Below are 21,995 nucleotides of genomic sequence, written 5' to 3' on the forward strand. Positions count from 1 at the left end.
GGAAAGAGAGATGGAGACTGTTTATGTGTAATGACACAATAACAAAGCCTGCCTGTAAAACACAATCTGCAAACTGTGCTTTTGAAGGGGATTTTCAGCCCTGGATTAGTGTCAGGCAGAGGGATACGGAAAAGGAGAGGAGAGAAAAGGAGTCAGGTTGAAGTGATAGACGAGAGGTGATTTTGTGTGTGTGTGTGTGTGTGTGTGTGTGTGTGTGTGTGTGTGTGTGGGGGGGGGGGGGGGGGGGGGGGTGTTGATGTGTGTGTGTGTGTGTGTAAACTCATGTGTTGTGTATTTATATAGCTGCACATGTAAGCAGCTGTGGGTTGTCTTTTCGGAAACAGAGGGGGAAATAATCTATTTAGCTTCAATGCAGCCAAACTTTTCTCATGAAGGTCTTCAGTTGTTGGTTTGTTGATTATGGCTATCATGACAATAACTCTTTTGCGGCTGATAATGGTAACCTACAGTGTTAGGTAATGCACCCATCACCTAAAAGCCTCTTTCATTTTCTGCCGGAGTTGCACCTGAAAGGACTCGGGGAGCGTTGTTGTCTTTACAGGCCTTAAAGAGCTCTTACATTTCCATCTTTTTGTATCAAGAGGGTGGAAAGGGATTCTGGTTGGCAGACTCAGATGTTCACATGCGTGGGAGAGTTTGTGTAATTGTCTCCATGTGAGTCTTATTGAGCGGGAATGACAGAAAAAGTGAAAAATGTCTTCTTTTTTAACATCCCGTCGAACTCTCAGTCGTGCGAGTTCCCTGTTTGACTCTCTGCAGAGTTAGTTTCTGGTTAAAGTAACCCATCTCGTCTTGTGGCAAAAAAAACAACAAACACATTTTCAGCTCTTGTATTGTCTCACATCAAAATATGAAGCGTGCTTTGTTGTGTGGTATCAGAGTCCTTAAAGACGTTGTCCTCTTTCCTACCCTGTATAGAATCAATAGAGGCTTGGAGCCAGTGAGCATGGCTAAATAGAAATATTGTTCAGGGGAAGTGAGATGTGAAAGGAAAAGTGTCAGGAGATGTGTGCGCGTGTGTGCGCTTGCTAGAACATGCTGTGTAGGTGTGCCACTATGCATTTGTGTGTATGTGTTAAAGTGTGTGTGTTTGCGAGTGTACGGGTGGGTGTGCTTTGCTATTGTAACCCTGCTGATTGGATTGTGTTTGACAGATATGGAGTCTGGAGAGCGGCTGGCCTCCCCTGCGCCCACCCTGTCTGCTGCTCGCACCTCCTCCCCTGCGGCCTCTTCCTCCTCCTCCTCCTCCTCTTCGTCCTCTTCATCATCCCCGGCTCCCCACTCTAAGAGCAGCCTGGCCCCGAGCCCCTCGGCACTGGGATCCACCCTCAGCACCTCTGGTAAGCAACACTTTTCAGTCCTCTGTCGATCTTCTGTCTCTCAAGAAGGCCGTGTGTGCAGAAGAGAAAAAAAGCCAGCTCGGAAAAAACACTTTCCGTGAAGCCTTAAAACACGCCAAATGTGTCTTCCTTCAAGTCTTGATAGCATTCAGTATCCTCCTCATTTCTTCACCATAAAAATGAGTTTCCTACAGTATTAATAATACAGTTATTTTCCAGCCTATGTGAATACACCTCTCTCCCAGCTACAAAGATTTTTTTTTTTTCCCTGACAGCTTGGGTTGCAATTGAAAAGCTGCTGCATTAATGAATCCCAAACAATTAGGGGGCTCTTTTGTGTGAGAAACACACACATGCTTCGCCATGTCTCCTGACAACCTTCAGCTCTCTGGCTCCAGCTGCCTCAGAGTCAGTCTCAGCACGACACCCTGCATGCATGCGTGTGTTTGTGTGTGTGTGTGTGTGTGTGTGTGTGTGTGTGCGTGCGTGCGTGTGTGTGTGTGTGTGTGTGTGAGAGAGAGAGAGAGAGCCTCTGCCTGCATGATTTAACATTTGTCAGTCACTCAGTGTCTAGTCAGCCCTGTCCAGCATCTAGCCTCTTTTCTATGCATTGGTCAAAGCCATTAAGCAAAAAGGAGTGTGTATGTTTGCTCAGTGTGTGCACATCTGTTTGTATCTCTGTTTTTTTCTTCTTCAAAATATCCCTTGTGAAAGCAAGTGAATCATTTGCTCATGCTCTCCTTCTTCTCATTTCTTAATGTGTAGCTGCTATTTCCAAAGATGCACTCTATACACACACACACACACACACACACACACACACACACACACACACACACACACACACACACACACACACACACACACTTAAAGCGAGATCGCACAGAACCCATGATAGCTTATCCAGCTTCCTGTATGATTGTTGTGTTTTCTCACAGTTACGAGAAGAGGAAAACTCTGAATAAAGCCACTTGTTTTGTCCTCTACCTCCTCAGTGTTGCCCCAAAGAAGAAGCCATTAGGAGCATCTCCTCCTTATGCATTATACATCCCTCTTATCCCTCTGCCATTACGTGTGCTCAGATTTTCTAGATAAGCGATTTTGGACTGAGCGTCAAATGAAATGCTGAGAGGCAGGCTGTTAGCTCTGAACTTCTGCTGTGCTACGTGGGAATCAAGAAAGCAAATCCTGTTTCCCTTTTTTATTTCATACAATGCCTTCTTCACTTTGTGATCTGTCAATTTTAACATACATATGGGCATAGAAATAGGCCAAAGAAGCCTCTTCACTCTCCTAAATTGAATAATTAAAGTAAAAAACATCCTCAACCAGAACATTAAGACTATGTCAAGGGTATTTTGTAAACAGGTACATCAGTAATCGTGTATAGCAGAGATACAGTGTCATCATAGACTCTGCAGGCTTTGATTCAAGGTCCTTTACCGATGTGCCAATAACACTCAAAAAATCTGAAGAACATAAGAAAGAGTGTGTTTATATGTTTCTGGGTGGGTGGGGTGTGTGTGGGCTCTTGAGGGTGCGTGTGCGCGCACGTGTCATTGATGAGGATATCACTTGGAGAATAAAAGCTGATCGGCGCTTGTAGCGCTCCCTTCTTCGGGGATCAACTCACGGATGCAATTAACTTAAATCTGTCTGTGGAAATTTGATTGACTGCAACAAACAACAAATTAATCCCCCTTCGGCAGCATCCAAACATGAAAAAAGCAGGCGGTGCAGTTTGTCAGAGTGGAGGAAGGATTGAAACAGAATGAGAAAGAGGGCGAGGGAGAGACAGAGTAAGGGAGAGAGAGAGAGAGAGAAGGTAATCCTAGGTATGTCTTTCCTCTGCTTCTGTCTCGCTTCAAATTTTGAGATTTAATTATTCGCCTTCTGGAAGCCTGCATTAATATTGAAGAGGCATTTGCAGATGCCTAGAAAGGGAAAAGGGGGTGTGCGGAGGAGAAGGTGGGCACCCCAGGCATAAGTGAATGCTGTGGCTGGCCTTTCTGGGGGTTGCATTGCAGTCGTTTATCTTCGTATGCGCTAGCTGACGCCGGCAAGGCAGGCACTACATATTCAGCATATTCTAATGACATTCAAAAGGCAGATTTTTTTTTTTGCTGTCTTATGGCAGAGAGAGGCCTTGAAGCCAATACAAAGGGCTAAACTTTCCCACTGCTGGCACTCTGGTAAAGCTTTGTTTCTCGCCACATAACCACAAACTGTTTGATTCTCACTTAAAAACAGTCTGTGAGATGCATCCGTAGCAACATACTCATTGAAAGTCTTCCGTCTGTGTTTTGAATGGCGCACACAGAACTGGCCCCTCTGTGTCTCCCTGTGGATAATTAGATCCCAGACTGCATTAGTTCAGAAAACACTGCCTCCAGTGTCACTCTGTTTTACATTTCTGTGGTGTGTGCAAGTGTATAGTAGTTTGACATTTTCATCTGCACTGTGTACAACACTTTCCTTTTCTTCAGTCATCACTTTTTTTTTTTTTTTTGCATGTGTATTACCTGGCTTACGCAGAGGCATCAAGCAGGCTTGCGCTTTCTGAAATAGAAATTGAATTTGCATGAAATATGCTCACACCAAATTGCATCTGACTCTGGGAGGAGGTAATACGTGGCAGTCGCCCCTGCCAGAAATGATTGTGCTCAGGAAAACGCTAGACGATGATGATGTTGATGAAGTATTCTTCTGTGCTGAAATTGAATGCCGAAAGGATAGAAGGAGGTTAGCTTTTTCTCGCCTTGTCTACACACTTCTTCTTTTTTTTTTTTTTTCTACGAGAATATCCACTCTTTGTCACTGCACAGCATATTCTGAAACTGAAGTAAGTAAATAAGTGCACAAATAGTTGTATGCTGAGATTGGATTGCAACAGAATGCGCTGAGATTTAAATGTGAATGTTTCCTGTAGACTCGAGACTCGCGCTGAAGAAATAGCCAGTAAGTCATATTCACAAACAATATGGCTGCCTTTATAAATTAGGCGCTGAGTAAAAGCTAAATCTGAGGTTAATTCTAACACAAATAGATGTTGTTCATTCTGTATTTAACTCTGCTACATTCCCATGGATAAGACGCGTCACCTTCAATAGCTGTTTCAATCGAGTTTTCACAGTCTGTCGCTCCTCGCATGAAAGAGCTCCGGGAGGTAATTCAGGAACACATTTCTCAGTCTACACAAATAAACGTATAGAAAACTAGCAGTGGTGCTAAAGGTGCAGTAAACAACTGTCATGCTGGCTGTTTATTGAATGTGAGAAATGATTGTAATATTTACAAATATGAGAATGTTGTCAGTATTTTTAGACACTGGAGTTCAAATCAAAATTCACCTCATTTAAGAAGTTGTCATATAATCCTGGTCGTTTGTATCTCAACTCAAACGGTAGCTGGAAACTACCTTATTTACAATAAATATGAAGCATGAACAAAAAGGATGTGATTTTAACAAAGCACTCATTTTCTGTGTTCAAGAGTCTTTTTTCTGTCAAATGATGACTTGAATGTTTTTTGTGTTTCTAAGAATTGGCAGCCACACCGATTGCTTAAATGTCAACAGTCCTTAAAACCGGATAATGTCTTCTTTTACGAGACGTTTTTGTCTGTGTTTTGTAAAACACCAGACGAGAAAAAGTTGGCAACAATTGCTTCACTTGTTGCATTATATCATTATCCAGTATGGATTTCATTTGACCACCTTTGAATTGAAAATATCCTCCTTGGTTTGGATCTCTCCCAGGTCGTCTCTTTGGAGCAGCAGGAGAACAGCCTTTTATTGGCTCCACATTGTCAAGTGCCTTCCCTCTGGTCAACCACCCAGCCTTCGGAGCCCTCTACACTACTGGAGCAGGCCGGCCCGAGTTTGGAGGCCTGGGTTCTTTGGGCATGTCAGCTGCTCTGGCTGCCCACCCCCAGCTAGGAGCCCTCTCTGGTAAAGATGGGGGACATTTGAATTTCTGGCAGTAAATTGGCTCAATGTGAATGCATCTCTAATCCTCTTCTGTTCTCTGCTCTCCAACAGAGTGGTGGCGAGCTGCTGAAGCCCATGGACGGGGAGCTGCTGCCTTTCTCCCCTCTTTCATCGGCTTCCCTCCTTTCTTCACCCCTCATATTCAGCCCAACCACAGCGCCAGTCCTGTTCAGATCAGGATGCCCGGCAAGAATAGCCATGCTCCACAGAAAGGTACAGCACGTCCCACAAGATCCATTTATTGATCCTCACATTCACTGAAAAAGGGATTATTATGATAGAATTATAGCAAAGTGAAGCAGGTGATTTTGGTACATATTTATCTTTTTTCATGTGAGTATATGTGTTTTTGAATTAATTGATCTCTTTTCTTAGATGTGACAGCGCTTTGCACTGAATAAAACATCATCTCAATCCCCATCTCTTCTCTCCAGCTATATTTCTCCTTTTCACAACAGATTTAATGACTTTCAGTCCTCCCTTAGTGGTTCTGTCAACCTCCCTCTTCCCTCTCTTTCACTCCTATTCCCTCTCATAATCTCTGTTTCTTGCACTCTTTTAATTTCACAGTATCTTTTAATTTATCTTTTATTATCTAAACCACTCATGTTGGGCTTGTGCCCCACGCTGCCAGCATGTTTGATGAGAAGCATGTATAAATCAATATTTTTATTAGCCTTATTTCATTCTTGCAGTTTTTTCCAGATATTTTATCATCCTGTGAAGCAAAGTTTTCAGAGAAAATGGAGCTGATTACTGATATGGGGGAGCTCTTTTCTTTTTGTCATTCTTTAGGCGTGAATGGGGAAGTGAATGGCAGCGGGGTTTGTCCTTCCACCACACAATCAGGCAGCTTGTCCACAAGTCCAGCTCCTGTTAAGGCATCAACCAAGCCAACCAAAAACGCAGAGTCCTCTAACAGTCACCGAAGCAGCCCCCAGAACAAACCAGCCGAGTTGGTGGAGAAGCCAGTCCAGAAAACTAAAGAGAAGGTCAGCATTAAGAATTATTTCACACCTCAGTTTGAAAAAATAAAGGATATGTGAAATGCATTTATCTTACATTACATATTCAGACTAGTTTATTTTTTCTTCTCAACTCAGAAACCAAGAAAGAAGGCAGCAGACACTGTGGGGGGGAGCAACAGTGAATCGGGCACATCCTCAGACAGCACAAGTGACGGGTCTCTGAGCAGCGATCTTGAAGACCTGGCCGAGGACGATGAGGATGATGACGATGATGACGATGATGAGGAAGAGGAGGATAAATCTTCTGACTCAGAGAAGCGGACAAAGAAAAAATCTAAGGTAAAGAAATAGATATTCTGTGATACCAAAAAGTCATTCTGTTTCCAGAACACTCACTACTTACAAAGCACCATATAGTAAGTTTGACCTTTAAAGTGCATTCTGAATGATTTATTAGAACAACTTATGGTTACTAAACCAGCACTATTCACACCATGCATTGGGCTGAATAAAGGAAACAGTGTTGTGATATCATTTCCATCAAAGTGAAATCAGACCTTTAGTGTTAAATCACGGTAGTTTATTTGGTACCTGTAAACTAAAAAAAACTGAAATAACCTCAATATCAATGTTTAAAACATGTTTAAAAAGGGCATAGAGTTTTTAGTTCTGATAAATAAAAGAATCCAGAAATGTTGTCGTGCCCATGATATAACAAACTGTTTTTGAAGTGGTCGATTTTTTTCGTATAATATTATTTGACAGCAGGGAATTCTGAAGTCTTGTTTCTGTGAGAATGATACAAAGGGATTGATTAGGCAAACATTTTTAATTCCACATGATAAGTCACTGATAAATGATGCAGAGCTGACTGAGGAATATTTCCTACAACGGGAGATGGAGATTTGTAGCCTGTAGAGTTGGGTAATTAAGTTATTGTGTTTTATTTGAAAAATAATATCTCCAACAAATAGTTGATTTACTGCCATTGTGTAACACTTTCAATATAAATGTCCTGATTTGGTCAGAGCTGATGACAAAAAACGATCAACAACAGCAAATAAAGTAAAAGAGGTGGAAAGAGTGGAACAAAAATTGAGTTGAGTGTTTCTGCATCTGACAGCTCACTTAATCCTTTACAGAAAAACCCCATGCAGTGAGTAGGAATAGTAAAGACCTCTTTAAGATCTATGTACTGGATTGCCCTTATTGACCGGTGCCCTTAATAGTTCCCCAATTATTGAATAATTCAGATTGATGATCTTTGTTCTCACAGTCCTTTATTTTGTTATTCTTTTCCTCTGCAGGGGTTGATGAGCAGCACTGGATCTGCAAAGACGGACAGAGCGCTCTCTGGGGAGCTCCAGGACAAGAGGAACCCCTCAAATCCCCCCTCCCTCGTGTCCTTACCTTGCTCTGCCTCTCCTCCTGCCTTGTCCCAAACCTCACCACTGGCCCTTCACGGCTCCAGGACTCGGACAGATGCGCCACAGCATCACTTCAGTGTCATTCAGTCCACCGGCCTGGCAGCTAACTCAAAGCCCCTGGCGCTCCTCACTCAACCCCGCAGAGAGTCTTCGCCATGTTCCTCCCCCATAGCGCTCACTACATCCCCAAAGGCACTCTCAAGCACCTCCTCTCCAAAACCTCCCAAACTGCTGCCCTCCTCTTCCCCCCAGCACCTGCCCCTCTCCCTGTGCTCTTCCCCTAAGCCTCTCTCCGTCCCCTCTCCACCCCGCTCCACTCTCCCGCCATCGAGCTCGCCGAAATCTTTTGGTTTGACCTCATCTGTGACAAACTCCCGGAAGTCCTCGCTGAAGCAGTCTCAGCGTGCTGGATCTGATAAATCCAACAAAAAGAAAATGCTGGAAGCTTCACTCGCACAGATCAGTGAGTTCAGACTCAAACAGGTAAGTTTACCTTTTACTCTTTCACCATACACACAAACACGTGGCACACAGTGTTTTGGATGTTTTCTGAGAGATAGACACGGTACCTGGAACTGCACAGTCAGCTGAACAGTTCAAAGTTGTTTCTTACAAATTGACAGTAATGTACTTTTCAACAAGAGCTGAGTGTGCAGTTAAATTTGCAGTTTCTCTTCTCTCTCTTTGCTTCATCATTACAGCACCATATCGAGACCTTTTTCAGTCTGGTGGCCATGTAGCATATTAGCACATCCAACCAGCTCACAGACAGCTACAGAACTGTTAAGCTGAAAACGCTCACTTGATTTAAAAAATGAAATAAGAGCTTTGACTGTAGCAGTTCCTCGTTTACAAGAGGGCTTGGATGTATCCTCGAGAAAAAAAAACCCATGTTCCTCAGAGCCTCTTTAAAATGATATCATGGCTGTAAGCAAACTGTTATCACTCTGAAGTTGGACATCTGAGACATTCTTTGTTTTGTGTTGTTCATTAAGGAGGTTGTACTTGCTTGAGTAAACTGGAAGGGCACTGGGATTGGACACAAAAAAAACAACCATCTAGGACATTTAGTTATTATAATAAGTGATTACCAAGGGATTTCTCTATTTATCCATTTGGTGTGACAGTTTTAAGTCCCTGTGCTTACCCTGGAAGAGCAAGAACTTTCAAAAAGGGAATAATTTGTTGGTGATTCGTGTTGTTTTTGCACAAATTTGAAAAGATGAGTAATTGCTGTGTTGAGAAGGGTAATTTGGAATATTATAGATCACAGATTATGTGTTAATGATATAATAAATATTTGTTTAATTGCTCTATCAAAGCTCTGTAACTTATTCTTTGAATGTTTTTGCCTTAACTTCCTAAATCATGTTTTAAAGGTTCAAGGTGGCAGGGTTTATCGAAACATCCACTTGTAGTAAACAGAACTGTAATGTGAAAGCGCTTTGTAGGAATTTCAAATGGACATTTGGTTCATTCAACACGCAGAAAGGCGTTGTTATCAGTTCAACAACATAGAAATTTACCACGATGTAGTAAGCAAAAACCTGTACACAAGAGAACAGATCAAAAATGCTGTTTATAATGTCAGTGCACGGCACAGGACATAGACATGTGTTTGTACATCTAACTTTGATGGTCACATTAAAATGTGCTAATAATAGGAATGTGGATCACAGCTAAAAACCTGCATCTTTTTACCTAAATATATAAAAGAACACTTTTATTTGAACCTCCTCAACACTTTTCATTGCTCAAGTTTAAGGAAGAAAATAAATGTTGAAACAAAGACATACAGTACGTTTCTCAAGACGTGCAGTAGGTGCTCATTTCCTTCCAGTGACACTTCGCCTCTACATATATCAAGATTTTTAAAGATTGTTTCTGATGCTGTTTTATATGATGATGGTGTAGATAACTATTTAAGCTATTAGCCAGTTCTATTTGCTTGAGACAGTTTTCTCTTTTTCTCCTGTGAACTGAAGTGCCTATCACTCTGTTTAAGCTGAAGTTTAACCTACATGCCAAATATGCTGTAGTGACTTCAAACCTCCTTTTATGAAGAGCGTATTAAGTTGATCTCTCTGATCTTGACACATTTACAGTAGTCACAGTGGATCTGTCGCTGCAGTCAGTCCGGTGTTTGTGATGCTTTTAGTTTCATTACTGTTCTAACGCACACTTTGCGGACATGCCAGTGAATTATTTATGTTTCTCAATTGGTTCAGGTCCAATTGAATAAAAATGGCCACTTCCTTTGGTTCCCTTCCCCTCAGATGAAATATAAATGATAGCACAATAATCAATAAGATAACTCTTTTGAGATCAGCTTGTTCTGTGAAAATCTTTTCCCCTTTCCTGTTTCACCAATATAGAGAAGTTTACAACGAGCTGAATTCCCCCTGTGGTTTCAGCACGGTTACTGTATTTCATGGTCTGTGAAATTGATTTGTTTCACTTCATATCACATCTAGTTGAAAGTGCAACGTTGAAGTCTAACCTGCCTTTGCTTAAACACAGATTGAGCCAAACTTGTCATCAGTGTAAAAAAAGGCAAACATGGCCAGCTGCAGGATGATAATGATGATGGAGCTTTTCAGTTGTGCAGACGAGTAATTACAATTTTAGAGCGATCCTTAGTGTCTATTTGAGTGAACTTGGCCGAGTACAATGCCTTTGGTTTTTGCGTTTATGTTCCTTTTTGTTTCTCAGAAAAGGGCTTAGACACAGTTAACTGTACCAGTGTTCACTATTGTAGTTTTGTCACCTGCTCAAACAATCAACAGTTATGCGTACTGACAGCTAGAGCAACTCCACTTTGTCCCATTTCTTTTCTTATTTTGTTCCAACCTTTCTTTGTTCCTCTCACTCTCCCACCCTCCCCCTGACTCCCTGCCTCTCCTTGTCCTCTCCTTCTCTCCTTCTCCTCTATTCCCAGACTCTCATGTCCCAAGGGCAGACGTTCCCAGCTGAGCTGAAGAAGCAGCAGCAGGGGCTAAACAAGTCTCCTAAGAGGACATCTCTGTCTTCATCACCATTGCATCCCACTCCTCCTCCTCCTGCCCCCCAGAACAATCACTCCAACCTCTTCCTCTCGAGTGCCCTGCTGGGGCTCCCTGAACCCCATCACCCCAACGGAGTCATCCAAAGCACCACTCAGGACGCACCTCTCGCCCTCATCACCAAACCTCGCAAAGACTTAGCCTCTAAAGGCAAGTCCCCTCAGTGCGACTCCGATTCTGGGTCGATGCCTGTCAATCTGAGCACAGGGGCCAACAGAACCCAAACAGCCGCCCACACTGGGGCTCTGTCACAGCCCTCCACTACCTCACCCCATGCAACAGGCCATGGATCCAGAAAGAACAAGACCCCCAAGGTAAAGGGACAGACACCAGGGCTCGGACAAGGACACGGACAAGCAGACCCTTTAGCTGCCTGGAAGGGCTTTTCTCAGAACCACCTGGTTCAGTCTCTTGTAGATTTGTTTCGTGGAGGAGAGTCTGGGATCGGGATCCCTGGAGTTAGTATCCCTGGGGTTGGAATTCCTGGGGTGGGAATCCCTGGAACGTGTAACCCAACAGCTGGTCTCCCTGCTAATAAGGAATCTGATGACTCTGCAGACGATGATGATGATGAGGATGATGACCTTGAGGAGGAGGAGGAGGATGAAGAGGACTCGGATGATAGTCTTTCAGGTTTGTTTCTTCTATCTCGAAGAGTAGCATTAGCAATTGAATAAGCTGAGCATAAATATTCAAAGGGCTGAAATGAACACGTTTTAATAACTTATCACTCTATTATAACTGGATTTGTCAGTTCATTCTTCAGTTCAAAGAAGTCAAATGAAAAAGTTAAAGGGAAAGTGGCTTTGCTTTTAAATAACATATCTGTCGCTCTTACAGTCCACATCTAATAACCTTCAGTTATTATAGTGTAAAATAAAGAGTCATTACAACAGAGATTTCAGGACAGCTAAATGTTCTATAATAAGAAATAAGTAAATTCATCAACTACAGTTTGAAGAGTATGTAGAGAAGTCAGTTAATTGACTAATTATTTAAGTTGAAATCAGCATAAGGATCAAGCAGAGCTCAGTTATTATAAAAATCCTTTTAAACCATAGAAATGTGGTTGCACACTAAGAAGTCATTAATTCAATCAGCTTCTGTTTTCATGATTGGAAGCCCTTTCATTTCCAATTACCCGGTCCTTACCACTTTGTGCCCTTGACTTTTTCTAGAGTCCGACAGCAACTCGGACAGCGACATCTCTGGAAAGAAAGTGAAGGAGTTAAAGCTGCTGCCATGTGGATCATCTAAGAAGGAGATGACTCCCCGCAGGCTAACCAAAGGCCATGAACTACTGAACACCTCAACCAATCACACCGCCACCAGCTGCTCCCCCCTCAACCTACAGGTCATCAAGTCTCCCACCATTGTCACCAGCTCCAGTGCCTTGGCCTATCACAGCTCTCCAGGCTCATCCTCCTACAGCCTGGCCTCTCCGCTAGGTAATACACAGCAACCATAAAAAAGAGCAGGAGAAATACAGATTGTGATCTCTTGATTGATTTGTAAAATGAGTGGGTTTTGAGATTGTGCGTTAAAATACCATGCTTTTATTTAGAACCTGTTCTCTTCTGGTGACTCCTAAGAGGGATTGTTAAATTTAAGGTGGCAGGAAGGAGGCAGTTGGTTGTCATGGCCAAACCGGAGCTCTGAGGTCTTGTAGGTACATGTCTAAGAGCCCTGAAAACTTGTTTGGCACAGCAACAACGTTCATTTCCGCCTTCTTTCAATGCAGAGAGATTACAGAGATTAGAGAAAATAGGACAAATGTGTCGCTTGCCAGGAATGCACTGAACAGACATTCCAGTCCTACACTCTTGTTTTGGAAATCTTCTTTCCTCTTGTGCGTCTTTTAAATGGAATCTGTTGGGGAAAAACATCATGTGATGTAAAGTCACTCTTTAGTTCATATTTATCATGGTTTCTTACTTTAGTTATTATATATATATATTTTTTTTTTATGGCAGCCCAAAGAAATGTGAGTAAATTTAACCTTGTAGTTACTTCATGTTAAAAGAAAAAAACAGGGTTGGAAAAAAAATGGGGGGTTACCAGAGTTCAAACGATACATTGGGCCACCACTAGCCTATCACAGACATATTGGTTTGAGTTTCTTTATATTTTCAGATATGTTAACTATTTTTCAGGAACCAGTCATCCAAAACATTCATGAATAAGACACCATATTGGTTATCTGTGAATTTTTCTTCTGTCAGGCTGTAATGTTTAGAGGGGAGGCCGTGTGTGTGTGTGTGTGTGTGTGTGTGTGTGTGTGTGTGTGTGTGTGTGTGTGTGTGTGTGTGTGTGTGTGTGTGTGTGTGTGTGTGTGTGTGTGTGTGTGTGTGTGTGTGTGTGTGTGTGTGTGTGTGTGTGTGTGTGTGTGTGTGTGTGTCAAGTCACACAGATTGTGCCATCAAATTGATAGTTGAACTCTGTCTCTTCACAGGCTTAGGAAAGAGGAAGAGGGTGATAGATGAGAAGGAGCTGATGACACCTCTGGAGTTGGGGTATGTACAAGAGGCTGGGAGAAAGCAAGCTGTTATGAAGCAGTTCACTTCACAGTGTTTTGTGACTTTCGAGATCCACATCCACAAATGTTCAAAGAATTTACAGCGCACACAGTTTTCCTGAACAAGTGGGCTATTTTTTCATTTTCAAAAATGCAGGTGGCGGAGAGAAACAAGAATCAAATCAGTTGCGGGGCGGCCACAAGGCGAGGTGGCCTACTACGCCCCCTGTGGCAAGAAGCTAAGGCAATACCCAGATGTGATGAAGGTACATTTTCCTCAAATTCAGCATCTAAGTCTACACGTGTGATGCAGAAGCAGATGTTTTGAGACATGCAGACGAGCAGCTGAGTTTGGAACAGGAGTTAGAGTGGGAATACTTGTGGGCGGCGTGGTTTGACTATTCATTAATGATGGATATTTTAAAGTTATTGCCATGCTGCTCTTCCACATCACTCGAACAAATGCTTGTGTATCATGTTGCTCTTGCTACACTAAACCTTGATCCTGACCCACCCACCCCAACCCGCTTCCTGTGACCCTAACAGTTAGATTTGATATTCTTAGATTCACTTCTTGTAACACTCTTCCACCCCTCACCCCACCACCACCCCAGCCCTTCCCCCCTTTAAAAAATGATTAATGGTTAGTTTTGGGATGCACAACTCCTTCCCCTTTTCCCAATATATTTTTGTCTGTAATCTTTTACTTGTTTGCTTCACCAAAAGCTAAACTATGCTAATCTTCCGAGCTGCCTTGAGTGTTGTAGTGCAAAGAGAAAAATGTGTACTCATTCACTCACTGCTAGACATTCAGCAGGCAGTAAAAAGCCTAGCATGGCCACAGATAAATAAGAAAGGGACTGAATTGTGCAACCCAAGGTCAAAACCGTTTTTCTCTCCTGAGAGCTTTTGCTCTTTTTTTTTTTGTCCCCTGGCTTTTATAATGATTAGTAGCACTGCACAGAAGCACACTGTAACCTAACTCCCTCCAATCTAGAGCCTCCCAGTTGCTTTTCAATGTCGTAAATTTGAATTTTTTTTCTGACTAAACCAACGCCATTATTATTTTCTCTTCTGTAGTATCTATCCAGAAATGGAATAAGGGGCATCACGCGTGATAATTTTAGCTTCAGTGCAAAGATAAGGGTTGGTGACTTCTATGAAGCCAGAGAAGGACCCCAGGTGACTGCCTTTCATCTCTCTCTCTCTCTGTCCCTGATCCCTGTTCATCTTTTCATCTAGCGGCAGGCAAAGCTTCATGCAGCAGTCACTGTCAGGGCATGGATAGGAATCAGCCAAAACCCTCTGTAGTCCTAGTTCATAGACCTCTCACTGTGCATGGATAAATGCTATAATCAGACATTACTTCCACAGGTGACCAGTGATATATGCCATGCAATGTGACTGTGATACAAAGAGAGTAAATAGAAAATGGATGTGTGTAGAAGCAGAAACATATTTAAGCATATTAACTTACAGAGGTGAGAGCCAGAAAAAATCTAGACAATGAAAAACTGATGGTTATGAGTTATTTGTATTTAAAAGCATTGTTTAGATCTGTTTTTTGTGTATTAAAAAAAAAGATTGTATAATTTTAAAAATACATTTGACTTGACCCCCCTGTTGAATACACTCAGATTAGTTAAGCAAGCCAAAGATCAAATTATTGTTAGTTACATCAAATGTTATATGTCAACATGTCAATCACTGTTTATCTTTTACCACCCTTCCCAAACTTTCTCTTTCTTTCCATCATTTTTTTTCTCACTTCAGGGGTTACAGTGGAGCCTGTTGAAGGAAGAGGATGTCATTCCTCATATTTTGGCCATGGAAGGTCGTAGGGGTCGTCCCCCTAACTCCGACCATCAGTTAGCAGGCGAGGGTGCCAAAGGTAACCGACGGAGGAAGGGACGGCCCCCTAATGTAGGCGATCCGCTGGTACCAGAGGGCCCCAGCCCCAGTGAGGTCAAACTTCTGCGCAAACTAGAGGCTCAAGGTGAGCAGAGGAAATGAGCCCTGAAATATGTTTGTCAGAAGTGTGTGTGCCATTAATCAAGCAGCCATTATGCAGGCAGCAGAGGCCATGCAAAGGAGTTACATTTTTTCTGTAATACTGGTTAGATCCACCAACCCTGTGCAAAGTAATACTGATACTTTTCAATTTAAATCAGCATTTTTACAACATCTTTTTAGCATGCTGTTTGTGTGTGCCTTTCTTAAAATACAACAAATGCTGTTCAACCATAAAGCAGTACTACCTTGTATTCACCGCATTCCCAGGGAATATTGCAAACATGTATTTGTTTTTATTTCAAAATCTTTATCAACTTTTAGGGACTTTTTTTAGGAACAAAATTAATTTATTGAACTATCGGTCTTTGATTTAGATCAGACTCTGTCAACTTTAAAAATGTTTTTCTCAGTCAGATTTGCCAAGTCAGGCCAAAGATGCATTGAGGTTCCTCTTTAAATACCTCTTTTACAAAACCTCTCTTCCTGCAGAGATAGCCCGACAGGCCGCCCAGATGAAACTGATGAGAAAACTGGAAAAGCAGGCACTGGCGCGTGCAGCCAAAGAAGCACGGAAACAGCAAGGTAAACTCAATTTTTCCTGTGTGTGTTGTTAACAAGAGCACTGAGCTGTAAGGACGTTAGTCCTGTTCTTTGCTGTTGTTCTGATGGTCACTTCAAAACCAGCATGAATGTACAAAAACCAGCAGTGCCCGAAGCCTCTATGGACATTAATGCTTCTTCCACAGCCTTTGTTTATATGACGGCTCATGTTTATTTTCATCACTTTAAGCTTTAATCTCCTCTATACTCTAGTCTTTATTGTTAGCGAACTACTGCCTCTAAATATTTTGCTTATGTATGTTTTATTCCGATATACAATTTGAAAGCTAAAAATTCCAATCAAGATCCGTTTGCTTTGTTTCACTGTGCTCTGTTTCTACTGTTCTTGTTTTTAAAGGTGATAAACATTACAGGTCATTAAAGATGCTGAAATGAAGCCGTATGCTTTTATATGACCTTGAAAAAATCTAATGAGATCATCTGGAATAAGTTTATTTACGTGTATATTCAGTCTGTTTTATGAAGGCTATCGGGTTAGTATCAGTGATATAAGATGCTTTATTTGATTTATTTTTTATTTTAAACATTTATTTAAACACAAAATGACCTAAGGGTTTTTTTTTGGCAAATAGTTAATTCACAAGTAGAGCACAAAATCGCTGATAAGATAAGACGTGCCAGCGTGTCCACAGGGGGCGCCAAAATCACCAGAAAACAAAAGTTCCTCATAGTAGCTTTAAAAAACAGTATCTGTTTTATTTTTGTTTTGTGTGACAGACAACGTTAAGATGATGTACAACATCTTGCTCTCTTGTGTTCAGTACACTTGATCTCAGTTTAACCTCCTTAATGAATAACACCCTTAATAACTTTAAATTCCTGTCCAACTTTGTAGGTCATTAACATAGAAATTAATCAAACACTGACTTTTCTTTTTCAGCCATCATGGCAGCAGAGGAAAGGAGGAAACAGAAAGAGCATATCAAGATTCTCAAGCAGCAGGTGGGTCTGCCTTACACGTATGCCCACAAATCTTTTCCTCTCCCTATCTACTTATCTACCTAGGCGCTCTTACACAAAAAGCCACTGCAAGAAATGCTGAATAGTTATTTTGTGATGCTTTAAAACTTGCTTTTTCAATTACCGTCATTACGCCTAGTACTCTACTTATTGCCGTGTCTTTTGCCCAACCTAAGTGGAATAGAGTGCTCAGAAAGTGAGATTATTTAGGGGAGGGTTTTCCAGTGTCTCAGATATTAAGAGATGGTGTTTTTTTTTTTTTACAGGAAAAGATCAAGCGTATTCAGCAGATTCGGATGGAGAAAGAAGTCAGGGCGCAGCAAATTTTGGAGGTACAGAATCTGATCCAACAGCACCTCTGATTAAGCAGAACATTCCTGGATAGTTTTTGCCCCTCAGTCTATAGTGTTTTAATCTTCCTAAAGCTCATTACTGAACAGCAGCATGCATTGGAGGGAGTTGCATCTTCTTAGGCATAATTCCACATGGAACTAATGCTAAATTGGTCTTGGTTGACGGCTGTTGAATATTAAAATGGCTGTTGCTGCCTCTTCAGACCTTATTTAAATTGGACAGAAAAGTCTTCTTTTTTTTTCATCAGACAACAGTAACAGTTTAGCATAAGTGGGTCGAGGAAAAAAAAAACGGGCTGTTTTCCGCACACACAAACACATGTGCAAAGATGCATGAACACACAAACACACGCACACACACATGCAGGCACACACAATTATGCTGCAGGAGCTTCAAAGTGTTTTAGCAGGACTAAATCAATTTTGAGTTGACACGGTTGACAAGCCACTCTTAACGGGAGGCTTCAACATATTCACAATTAGGTGTTAAAGAGATACATTATTCATTGGCTGTGTTTTACAAATTTCACTGGCATTCAGAAGCATAAAATCTTTGCTCAAACCTGAAAACTGCAAACAATCAGTTAAAGAGCAGCCCTCAACCAAGACTGATTGATGTGTGTCTGTCTCGGTGATTCTTGACCTTAATCTTTATTCATAGGCCAAACGCAAAAAGAAGCAAGAAGCGGCCAATGCCAAAATAATGGAGGCAGAAAAACGGATAAAGGTAGGTTTACATGTTCTTAATAAAACCCATAAAGCAGATGTACCATTACTGTAAGTGTAACCCTCCTATGTCTCAAGGATTCTTTTTCTGATCACATCCACATGAATTAGATAACTTCATGTGCACCATGATGTAGGGCTTTTTTCACTTAAAAAGTAGCTGGGAATAAAATTAGAGCAGGCCTTTTAAAAGGAGTTGAAATTCCATCATTCTGCCATGGTTATGATATCAGCACAATGGAAGCATATATTGATTTTTTCCCCCCCATCTTCTTTTTCTTTCCTTTGAGGAGAAAGAGTTGAGGAGACAGCAGGCGGAGATTCTCAAACACCAGGTAAGGATTCACTACGACTTGCTTGATGATTTGAAAGTGTGTGTATGAGAGTATGTGTGCATCTATATGCCTTTAAATACAGGAATGTGTGAGTAAATGTGGTAAATAACCAAACGTCTATTTATTGATAGTCTTAAGTGTATCTCTTAATTATACACCATGCTTTTTTGGTATTGGATATTACTTCTGTTTCATAATGTTTTGCCAACTCTCTCTGCCAGGAGTTGGAGAGGCATAGACTAGATATGGTATGGGTATGTTTATTTTTGTACATCTAACACCTGCATCGTGTAACTGGTTGTGTTATGGTTGTCATAGCAATGCATTAAGTGTAGCACTGGCTGCTGTCATACTACATTCTTCTGCATGGCTTTCCAGCAAAACCAACAAAAGAGAGGAAAAAAAAAGAGTCAGTATGCTGCCTCCATCTGCTCGTCCTGAGGGACAACTGACCCTGTCACGGTGGCCAGGCAGCTTCTGTCCCCCCTCCCCCGTCCCTCCCCCCCTCTTCTACTCAGAATGCATTGCAAAGACTGCTAGCCAATCCACACTCACTGTCTGAAAGTGCACTCGAGGAGTTTCCATCCATCACATACATTGTCTAACTGTTGTATTGGAGTAGCCTGTGTTACCCATGAGTGCTTGACGATTTTTTTCGGCCCAGACATTGAGCTTGTGTCTGTTCGTCCGTGCATCTGTTCTGCAGTCCACAGAGTGCTGGACTTTAACCTGCCCCATCCCAGCCTCTCTGTCATTCACTGTTCCTGTACTCTGCACAAAGAATGAAAACAGCTACTAAGAATCTTTTTGTCTCTATGGTGGAGATATTTCCAAATACATACAGTTTGATGAGGGTTAAACACTGCCTTTGCTTCAAAATGAACCAACAAAAACAATAGAAACCAATTCCACCATGGGGAAAAATGTGGTTCTGCGTAGCATTTTATTTTGGCCTGGCTGCCTTGCTTGAAGCCCTTCTCATTCATACAAAGTTGCAGCTGAATCTACAGGTCTGCCTATCTGTTTCAAACTCACAGTGAGCCAATCATTGCCTCAACCTCTTGTACCTTTCCTAAAAGGGGGGCAAAATGAGATAACATGAAACAAACCTGGCACTTACTATTTTCGTATACAGCTGTATGAGTTTTGATTTATTGCAGTTTTTAGTATCATAATATTCCCTCAACATATTCAGTGAATTAAGAATCTAGAACAATCTGATTGCCACAGGTTTGATGTCCCTTTTGAGTTTGTTCCCTTTGAACTTCTCCATTTGCAGATAAATCAAACCAATAAGAACATGGGAAAATTGCAGCAGAGTGCTTGGCGTGTAGCCTGTGTTGTTTATCGCACCGACAGAACAATCCACACAAACAGACCATGTTTTGTTGGAAATATCCTTGGCAGGCCCAAATAGTGGCAATTGTGTGTTTCTGTTGGATCACAGAGGGAATGACAGGCTGATACAGTGGAACAGGAAACCTAAAGAGATCAAATGAAATGATAGTCAGTCAGCAGTGATTCCTGTGACCTTTTGCAGTAGACTGTGTATCATGCACCAAAGAACAACAGAGATGTGTCATCCTCAGCAGTCACATACTGTGCTAATACTTACGCTGCCAGAGCCACTAAAGTGAAACTGCTCTGTTTGTAGCTGTATCCTTAACCATCCAATTGTGTTTGTTGTCCCCTCACTAAATATTCTGTGAGAGATGTGTCAAATACACATTAGAATTGACTCTTGCAACAGTCGAATTTATTATTTTCATTGTATGACAATGTGGCATATCAGTCGACTTTTGGCAACCAGCATTTTGTTGCTTTTGTTGTGTCAGCTTTAGTTTAGAGGCGCCGTCACCGATTCCAGCTGCTTCTCTTTTTTGAGCCTGTCATCACATCTACTTTATATCGCATCTATGTGTTGCTTTTTGGTTGTCATCGTACTACTGTACTCTTCACTTATGCTTCCACCATACATGTGAAAGTGTATACATGTGAAGCATCCTTGTGTGTTTGTTCAAGTATGGTGCCTCTTGAATTTAATGCATCACAATTCTACATTAATAAATACTAAATTTAGTCGACCTTGAGTGTTGTGTGTGTGTGTGTGTGTCATGTGCTTGTTAATGTGCTTCTGTTTTGTTTTTTTGCCACCCTAGGAGAGGGAGAGGAGGAGACAACATGTAATGCTGATGAAGGCTGTCGAGGCTCGCAAGAAGGCAGAGGTAGTGTATATGCACACAAATACATGCGGAAGTACACACAGTCCACTTCATGAAAAGTCATTATTTCTTGGATAGAATCCTGCTTTTTGAGTACTCTTTCCCTCCATTCATTTTTTTTTCTACACACTTACCAAGTCAAAAGATTCTGGCCCTCGAGCACTTTTCCTTTGAATGCACAGCAGCATTAGGCTGAATTCTAATACTGCTCAGCAAACCCAAGGAAACCCTCTTCACTGTTTTCACACAAACATATAGAAATGCGCACATACACTTTGCCTCCCTAATGCTCCCTTGAATTTTGGAACTCTCCAGGAGCGTGAGCGCTTGAGGCAGGAGAAAAGGGATGAGAAGCGCCTGAACAAAGAGCGTAAACTGGAGCAACGGAGGCTGGAGCTGGAGATAGCGAGGGAGCTGAAGAAGCCAAATGAAGACATGTGTCTGTCTGATCACAAGGTAGTTAAGATAGTAGCTCATCTGGTCAGTGCTGTGAATGTAGATTAGCATGTTCTTTTTCACATTTTAATGTGGCTTAAAGTGTAAGTTCAGGGCAGTATTGTGGCACTATCACAAACAACTGTAATCTCAAAATAAAAAAGATTAAAATGACAGTTTGATATTTTCTCAAGGGTCAGTGCTCATTATGAGAGCGCATGGTAGAGAGGACATTTAAAAGTGGAACAGAGTGCCCCCAAGTGGTGTAATGTGTGTAATGCATGATGTAGAAAATGAGCTTTTATTACTATGGATTGCAAAACACTATCTTACTAACAGGCAACAGATGTGAAATATAATGAGAGCTTTACAGTCGCTTGAATCATAATTTTCTGTATCCTAAATGATTCCCTTACAGTCACTCAAGCCACAGCAACAACAACAACAACAGCTAATAGAGCTTACTTTTCTCTTTTTACAGCCTCTTCCAGATTTCTCTCGGATTCCTGGTCTCATCCTCCCCGGCCGGGCCGTGTCAGACTGCCTGATGCTGATGCAGTTCCTGCGAGGCTTTGGGAAGGTTTTGGGGCTCGATTTGAATGCAGATGTGCCCACCCTGGGCATGCTACAGGAGGGCTTGCTCAATGTGGGGGACAGCATGGGCCAGGTCCAAGACCTTCTGGTTAAACTACTTTCTCTGGCAGTTTGTGATCCTGGTTTACCTCCTGGACAAAAGGTGAGCTTTGTCAAAGTTCATTAATAATCCATTTTACATGCTCATTTTATTCAGTAGAACAAGAATGGGAACTTTTTGAATACTTTTATTGTAGTTTGTTTGTTTCTTGACTTTTACTTAAACTGATTCTGAAAAGAAGATTACCTCCAATTCTTTTTTTCTTTTTTTTTGTCATTAAGGTTAGGTTCGTTTAGGTTTTATTGTTATTGAGTTTCACCGTTACTTTGAATGAATGCACAAAAAAAGAAACACAAATAGTCAGAACTCACATTG

General features: G+C 41.6%; 1 protein-coding gene across 14 annotated transcripts in view; it reads left to right on the forward strand.

Moving 5' to 3' along the window:
* Positions 1-21,995, forward strand: part of baz2ba (bromodomain adjacent to zinc finger domain, 2Ba) — a 67,438-nt gene that overhangs the window by 36,046 nt on the left and 9,397 nt on the right. For 5 of the 14 annotated variants that reach the window (XM_079339831.1, XM_079339824.1, XM_079339836.1 and 2 more), the window contains exons 3-23: positions 1,176-1,361; positions 5,119-5,310; positions 5,401-5,562; positions 6,145-6,341; positions 6,453-6,656; positions 7,625-8,227; positions 10,683-11,439; positions 11,985-12,254; positions 13,259-13,319; positions 13,479-13,587; positions 14,402-14,503; positions 15,095-15,317; positions 15,824-15,916; positions 16,836-16,897; positions 17,182-17,247; positions 17,930-17,995; positions 18,285-18,329; positions 18,551-18,577; positions 20,489-20,554; positions 20,867-21,007; positions 21,468-21,722. In XM_079339831.1, the coding sequence (XP_079195957.1) occupies positions 1,178-1,361; positions 5,119-5,310; positions 5,401-5,562; positions 6,145-6,341; positions 6,453-6,656; positions 7,625-8,227; positions 10,683-11,439; positions 11,985-12,254; positions 13,259-13,319; positions 13,479-13,587; positions 14,402-14,503; positions 15,095-15,317; positions 15,824-15,916; positions 16,836-16,897; positions 17,182-17,247; positions 17,930-17,995; positions 18,285-18,329; positions 18,551-18,577; positions 20,489-20,554; positions 20,867-21,007; positions 21,468-21,722 (3,885 nt within the window). In that variant the 5' untranslated portion in view covers positions 1,176-1,177. The remainder of the gene's footprint in view (positions 1-1,175; positions 1,362-5,118; positions 5,311-5,400; positions 5,563-6,144; positions 6,342-6,452; positions 6,657-7,624; positions 8,228-10,682; positions 11,440-11,984; positions 12,255-13,258; positions 13,320-13,478; positions 13,588-14,401; positions 14,504-15,094; positions 15,318-15,823; positions 15,917-16,835; positions 16,898-17,181; positions 17,248-17,929; positions 17,996-18,284; positions 18,330-18,550; positions 18,578-20,488; positions 20,555-20,866; positions 21,008-21,467; positions 21,723-21,995) is intronic. The other 9 variants (XM_079339826.1, XM_079339828.1, XM_079339835.1 and 6 more) reach the window with 5 other exon arrangements.

Source organism: Symphodus melops (genome assembly GCF_947650265.1).
Source record: "Symphodus melops genome assembly, chromosome: 3".
NCBI classification, from domain to species: Eukaryota; Metazoa; Chordata; class Actinopteri; order Labriformes; family Labridae; genus Symphodus; species Symphodus melops.